At 45.3% G+C, this 7,500-nt stretch overlaps 1 protein-coding gene across 2 annotated transcripts in view; it reads right to left on the bottom strand.

Annotated features, from left to right (window-relative positions):
- stag3 (STAG3 cohesin complex component) overlaps positions 1-7,500 on the bottom strand; it is a 186,176-nt gene that overhangs the window by 170,467 nt on the left and 8,209 nt on the right. For both annotated transcript variants that reach the window (XM_081381948.1, XM_081381949.1), the window contains exons 6-7: positions 7,471-7,500; positions 6,815-7,019 (exon numbers count right to left, since the gene is read on the bottom strand). The exon at positions 7,471-7,500 is cut by the window's right edge and continues 47 nt beyond it. In XM_081381948.1, coding sequence (XP_081238074.1) covers positions 6,815-7,019; positions 7,471-7,500 — 235 coding nt within the window. The remainder of the gene's footprint in view (positions 1-6,814; positions 7,020-7,470) is intronic.

Raw genomic sequence — 7,500 nt, 5'->3', positions numbered from 1 at the left:
CGCACTATAAGGCGCACCGGATTATAAGGCGCACATTCAATGAATGGCCTATTTTAGAACTGTTTTCAGGCGCACCGGATTATAAGGCGCATAGAATAGAAGATACTGCAGTCAAACTCGACGCGTCCGCATGAGCGCGAAGGTAATAAAAAAACTAATATCCGTCTGCTCGGGCAGATTCGGCTTAACAGTGCGCGCGCCTCCGCATTCGAAGTTGCACGACTGAGTTTGAATCTGCCCGAGCAGACGGATATTAGTACATCACACCAGCACCCAGTTTGCGCGTCTAAATCAGTTGTATGGTCTGGTGTTCAGTTTAAAACAAAACAGCTGTGTCAAGTATAAATGCCTCGTCTGTTTGGGGAGTTGCGCGCGCACTCAGCTAAGGCTCGCGCTCTGTTGCCAGGCGACAGTATAAACAAGGTTTAAGTCAGCGGTTGTTACTTTTTATATAAGGGCTCCGGATTATAAGGCGCACTGTTGTTACATTTCTATAACCCTTTTGTTAGGCTATTCTTTGTTTTTGAAGATTAACAAGTTCAAATTAAATTGCACTGATTCAGTGATTGTTTTTGTTTTATTAGACCTATACACCACAATTTCACTTTTTACAAATTTTCAATTTCACACCTAATATAAACAGAATTTTATTTTAGTTTTATTCTACTGATTACCAGTACCGGCTATTCATAATATATAATTTAGGGAATTGTACAATGGAAGAAAGCTGAGCAGAATTAAGTGTTATTGTTGGTGTGGCCCTCTGACACGATTCAGGTTTCTCATGTGGCCCCTTGTAAAAATTAATTGCCCACCCCTGGGTTAGGGTTAGTTAGGGTTAACCTAACCTTAACCCTTTATAGTAAAGACTGGAAGTGTTTCCCTCACAGCCTCGTTTTCTTCTCATATTCAATATGGCGTCTAACCCAACTGAGGTCTGGGTAATTTAGCAGCGCGGGTTCTACATAACAACACAAGGCAGTTTGAGCCTAAACTTTGAAATACACTTATTTACTTTAACTTAAAATAAGTCAATCAGCTTTATTTCTGTAGCGCTTTATACAATACAGGTTTCAAAGCAGAATCAATGATGCAAACTTCATAAAAAATGAGACAAATTCAATTTCGCCTGTAAAGCAGCTCTAAAAAGAAAATAGTCATTGTTGGAGCTATTTCCTTGTTTTTTAATTAAGTTAATAATTAAATTACTTTATTTTGTTTCACCTTAAATAATTTGCATGATTATTTTATTGATGTAGATACAGAATGTTAATGTTATTATTTTAGTTAATTTGAGTATCTTTTTGGGGACTTTTATTTTGATAGTACTGGGCACCTGTTTGCATGTATATAACAAGCGGCAACATTCTAATCTGAAAAATGAAGCCTACCCGGAAGTGCGCAAAACTGCAATACATCTAAAATCCGCTAGGGGCAGGTCCAAAAGGGAGCACATGTCCATAGCCCCCATGTTAAAATGTCCGTTTTCACAGCATAAATTCATGTTTTTACAGGTTGGTCCCATGGATTTTATTGTATTTTTCGATAGGTTCCGTGTGCCTGACAACTGTGAGGGGGGGGTGAAGTTTTTTCTAACTCGTTAGTTTAGATCGTATTTAGATATAAAATATATGACAATAAGGGCGTGGTTAACTTTGATTGACAGCTTGATTGACAGCTGATAACGAGCATAGGCTGCGCCAAGGAGAATGACATCATAAGAAGCGCCATTTTTTAATACAGTTGAAATATAATACTACTGTTTCTGTATCATGAAATGTAGTTTTAAGAGTTTTTCAGGCGAGAATGCAGTTGTTTAAAGCTCAAATCTGTGGTTTATTTATAAAGATTTCTGAAAATTGTATCCAGTTGTGAGATCCAGCGATGACCGGGCGCTCGGCGTTCATGTACCCCGCCGGGAGCAGCCTTTCCTCGGCTAGTCCTTCTGACCATCTGACCATTGCCTGGACCATATTAAAATGTTTAATGTTTTTATATTATATTTAAACGAAAAGAGGCAGGGTTGTGTTTTATATTTCGTTTTGTTATAAATAGGCTAACGTTATATGCAGTGAATATAATCAATACGCTGAACCACATTTGTGTGGCTATAATGTTTAAGATTTCTTTAAATGAAAACGAAAAGAGTTAGTATGGTGTTTTATAACATATTTCGTTTTATTGTTGCCTAAAATATAAATACAGAGATAACCGGAGTAGCAGAGCGAGCTGAGTGACGCGCGCTGTTCCATTTGCAGAATAACCGGACTTGCGTCCTTTACCCATATATGGACTGGCCAGAAGGTGGGCGGGGTTAGGATTTCCCAAGATTTTCCAAGATGGTGCCGCCCATACCCCCCATAAACGGCCTCAAACCCGTTCTTCAGAAAGTCTATGGGTGACGTCACAGACGCTTTGTCCATGTTTTTTACAGTCTATGGTATATATTGGTGGTCACACTTAGGACAGGCAGGCACTGGGAAAGGTTGTTGGTTTTTTACCAGGGAAAGAGAGGCTGCAGACGCCATTTGTTTGTATGCTTGCTCAAATGGAAATAAACTGCAGGAACGATATGCTTGCCTTGGACATTGGACTTATTGTGCCCTGCGTAAGATGCAATCTTTGAGTGCCTCAGTGGCCGCTTGATTTTGAGTTTGTTTATTTTATTTTGATTTCTTGTTTGATTTAAGTTGAGGACAAATCGGCACTACAGTCATTATTCAGATCAATTCAGTGCAATGTGGATTCAATTACATTATGTTTAATTTTTATTTTAAGTTGAATCTAAAATCTAAGTGTGTGATACTCTGGTGTGGTGTGTGTGATACTCTGGTGTGGTGTGTGTGATACTCTGGTGTGTGTGTGTGATACTCTGGTGTGTGTGTGTGATACTCTGGTGTGTGTGTGTGATACTCTGGTGTGGTGTGTGATACTCTGGTGTGGTGTGTGTGATACTCTGGTGTGGTGTGTGTGATACTCTGGTGTGTGTGTGTGATACTCTGGTGTGGTGTGTGTGATACTCTGGTGTGGTGTGTGTGATACTCTGGTGTGGTGTGTGTGATACTCTGGTGTGGTGTGTGTGATACTCTGGTGTGGTGTGTGTGATACTCTGGTGTGGTGTGTGTGATACTCTGGTGTGGTGTGTGTGATACTCTGGTGTGGTGTGTGTGATACTCTGGTGTGGTGTGTGTGATACTCTGGTGTGGTGTGTGTGATACTCTGGTGTGTGTGTGTGATACTCTGGTGTGTGTGTGTGATACTCTGGTGTGTGTGTGTGATACTCTGGTGTGGTGTGTGTGATACTCTGGTGTGGTGTGTGTGATACTCTGGTGTGGTGTGTGTGATACTCTGGTGTGGTGTGTGTGATACTCTGGTGTGGTGTGTGTGATACTCTGGTGTGGTGTGTGTGATACTCTGGTGTGTGTGTGTGATACTCTGGTGTGTGTGTGTGATACTCTGGTGTGGTGTGTGTGATACTCTGGTGTGGTGTGTGTGATACTCTGGTGTGGTGTGTGTGATACTCTGGTGTGGTGTGTGTGATACTCTGGTGTGGTGTGTGTGATACTCTGGTGTGTGTGTGTGTGTGTGTGTGTGTGATACTCTGGTGTGTGTGTGTGTGATACTCTGGTGTGGTGTGTGTGATACTCTGGTGTGGTGTGTGTGATACTCTGGTGTGGTGTGTGTGATACTCTGGTGTGGTGTGTGTGATACTCTGGTGTGGTGTGTGTGATACTCTGGTGTGGTGTGTGTGATACTCTGGTGTGGTGTGTGTGTGATACTCTGGTGTGGTGTGTGTGATACTCTGGTGTGGTGTGTGTGATACTCTGGTGTGGTGTGTGTGATACTCTGGTGTGGTGTGTGTGATACTCTGGTGTGGTGTGTGATACTCTGGTGTGGTGTGTGTGATACTCTGGTGTGGTGTGTGTGATACTCTGGTGTGGTGTGTGTGATACTCTGGTGTGGTGTGTGTGATACTCTGGTGTGGTGTGTGATACTCTGGTGTGGTGTGTGTGATACTCTGGTGTGGTGTGTGTGATACTCTGGTGTGGTGTGTGTGATACTCTGGTGTGGTGTGTGTGATACTCTGGTGTGTGTGTGTGATACTCTGGTGTGGTGTGTGTGATACTCTGGTGTGGTGTGTGTGATACTCTGGTGTGGTGTGTAAGATACTCTGGTGTGGTGTGTAAGATACTCTGGTGTGGTGTGTGTGATACTCTGGTGTGGTGTGTGTGTGTGATACTCTGGTGTGGTGTGTGTGATACTCTGGTGTGGTGTGTGTGATACTCTGGTGTGGTGTGTGTGATACTCTGGTGTGGTGTGTGTGATACTCTGGTGTGTGTGTGTGATACTCTGGTGTGTGTGTGTGATACTCTGGTGTGGTGTGTGTGATACTCTGGTGTGTGTGTGTGTGATACTCTGGTGTGTGTGTGTGATACTCTGGTGTGTGTGTGTGATACTCTGGTGTGGTGTGTGTGATACTCTGGTGTGGTGTGTGTGTGATACTCTGGTGTGGTGTGTGTGTGATACTCTGGTGTGGTGTGTGTGTGATACTCTGGTGTGGTGTGTGTGTGATACTCTGGTGTGGTGTGTGTGTGATACTCTGGTGTGGTGTGTGTGAGATACTCTGGTGTGGTGTGTGTGATACTCTGGTGTGTGTGTGTGATACTCTGGTGTGTGTGTGTGATACTCTGGTGTGGTGTGTGTGATACTCTGGTGTGGTGTGTGTGATACTCTGGTGTGGTGTGTGTGATACTCTGGTGTGGTGTGTGTGATACTCTGGTGTGGTGTGTGTGATACTCTGGTGTGGTGTGTGTGATACTCTGGTGTGGTGTGTGTGATACTCTGGTGTGTGTGTGTGATACTCTGGTGTGGTGTGTGTGATACTCTGGTGTGGTGTGTGTGATACTCTGGTGTGGTGTGTGTGATACTCTGGTGTGTGTGTGTGATACTCTGGTGTGTCTGGTGTGTGTGTGTGATACTCTGGTGTGGTGTGTGTGATACTCTGGTGTGGTGTGTGTGATACTCTGGTGTGGTGTGTGTGATACTCTGGTGTGGTGTGTGTGATACTCTGGTGTGGTGTGTGTGATACTCTGGTGTGGTGTGTGTGATACTCTGGTGTGTGTGTGTGATACTCTGGTGTGTGTGTGTGTGTGATACTCTGGTGTGGTGTGTGTGATACTCTGGTGTGGTGTGTGTGATACTCTGGTGTGGTGTGTGTGATACTCTGGTGTGGTGTGTGTGATACTCTGGTGTGGTGTGTGTGATACTCTGGTGTGGTGTGTGTGATACTCTGGTGTGGTGTGTGTGATACTCTGGTGTGGTGTGTGTGATACTCTGGTGTGGTGTGTGTGATACTCTGGTGTGGTGTGTGTGATACTCTGGTGTGTGTGTGTGATACTCTGGTGTGGTGTGTGTGATACTCTGGTGTGGTGTGTGTGATACTCTGGTGTGGTGTGTGTGTGATACTCTGGTGTGTGTGTGTGATACTCTGGTGTGTCTGGTGTGTGTGTGTGATACTCTGGTGTGGTGTGTGTGATACTCTGGTGTGGTGTGTGTGATACTCTGGTGTGGTGTGTGTGATACTCTGGTGTGGTGTGTGTGATACTCTGGTGTGTGTGTGTGATACTCTGGTGTGTGTGTGTGATACTCTGGTGTGTGTGTGTGTGATACTCTGGTGTGTGTGTGTGATACTCTGGTGTGTGTGTGTGATACTCTGGTGTGTGTGTGTGATACTCTGGTGTGGTGTGTGTGATACTCTGGTGTGGTGTGTGTGATACTCTGGTGTGGTGTGTGTGATACTCTGGTGTGGTGTGTGTGATACTCTGGTGTGGTGTGTGTGATACTCTGGTGTGGTGTGTGTGATACTCTGGTGTGGTGTGTGTGATACTCTGGTGTGGTGTGTGTGATACTCTGGTGTGGTGTGTGTGATACTCTGGTGTGGTGTGTGTGATACTCTGGTGTGGTGTGTGTGATACTCTGGTGTGGTGTGTGTGATACTCTGGTGTGGTGTGTGTGATACTCTGGTGTGTGTGTGTGATACTCTGGTGTGTGTGTGTGATACTCTGGTGTGGTGTGTGTGATACTCTGGTGTGGTGTGTGTGATACTCTGGTGTGGTGTGTGTGATACTCTGGTGTGGTGTGTGTGATACTCTGGTGTGGTGTGTGTGATACTCTGGTGTGGTGTGTGTGATACTCTGGTGTGGTGTGTGTGATACTCTGGTGTGTGTGTGTGATACTCTGGTGTGTGTGTGTGATACTCTGGTGTGTGTGTGTGATACTCTGGTGTGTGTGTGTGATACTCTGGTGTGTGTGTGTGATACTCTGGTGTGTGTGTGTGATACTCTGGTGTGTGTGTGTGATACTCTGGTGTGGTGTGTGTGATACTCTGGTGTGGTGTGTGTGATACTCTGGTGTGGTGTGTGTGATACTCTGGTGTGGTGTGTGTGATACTCTGGTGTGGTGTGTGTGTGATACTCTGGTGTGGTGTGTGTGTGATACTCTGGTGTGGTGTGTGTGTGATACTCTGGTGTGGTGTGTGTGTGATACTCTGGTGTGGTGTGTGTGATACTCTGGTGTGGTGTGTAAGATACTCTGGTGTGGTGTGTGTGATACTCTGGTGTGGTGTGTGTGATACTCTGGTGTGGTGTGTAAGATACTCTGGTGTGGTGTGTGTGATACTCTGGTGTGGTGTGTGTGATACTCTGGTGTGGTGTGTGTGATACTCTGGTGTGGTGTGTGTGATACTCTGGTGTGGTGTGTGTGATACTCTGGTGTGGTGTGTGTGATACTCTGGTGTGGTGTGTGTGATACTCACCGATGAGTGTGCTGGTGTGCCTGAACGCGCGCACCTGTGAGTCGGCCAGACCCGTGAGCAGAGCAATGAGCGACGAGAAGAGGAAGTCGTCGTATAGGAGTGTGTTGCGGCAGCCGCGGACCAGCAGAGACACAAACTCACACACACCCTCGCGGAAGTGACGCCACTGAGAGCCGAGCGACACCAGCGGATAGCTGACCGAGTCCTGCAGAGACAGAGAGAGAGTGAGTGTGTGTGTGTGTGTGTGTGTGAGTGAGTGTGTGAGTGAATGAGTGTGTGAGTGAGTGAGTGAGAGAGTGTAAGGATTGCATATCTTCAGACCGTTCACAATAATAACAGACCAATCAGCTGTGAGCTCGTGGTTAAACTTCAGCAGTAACACAAAGAAAGTAATCCTGTTTTTAAAACAAACATTTATGCATTATAAATTATTTTTCACATTTTCTATTGCTTGGCAAAATTTCACAGGCGAAAGAAAATGGGGCTGGATATGACGATGAAATACAGATTCAAAGCTATTCTTCTAGCTATCAAACTGTTTATGTTTATGTGAAACGACACCGCCAGAACGAACAGCCGCTGACCCGTGTGTGTGTGGACCCTCTGAACTGAGGAACATGTGACCCGTAGGGGGAACATATGACTCAGCCTCTGACCTCGTTAAACTCTTTGGTCAGGTGACTGAT

This window comes from Scardinius erythrophthalmus (assembly GCF_964197995.2).
Source record: "Scardinius erythrophthalmus genome assembly, chromosome: 13".
In the NCBI taxonomy this organism is placed as follows: domain Eukaryota; kingdom Metazoa; phylum Chordata; class Actinopteri; order Cypriniformes; family Leuciscidae; genus Scardinius; species Scardinius erythrophthalmus.
The sequence above is the reverse complement of the archived record's forward strand: the minus strand, read 5'-3'. Positions and strand labels throughout refer to the sequence as shown.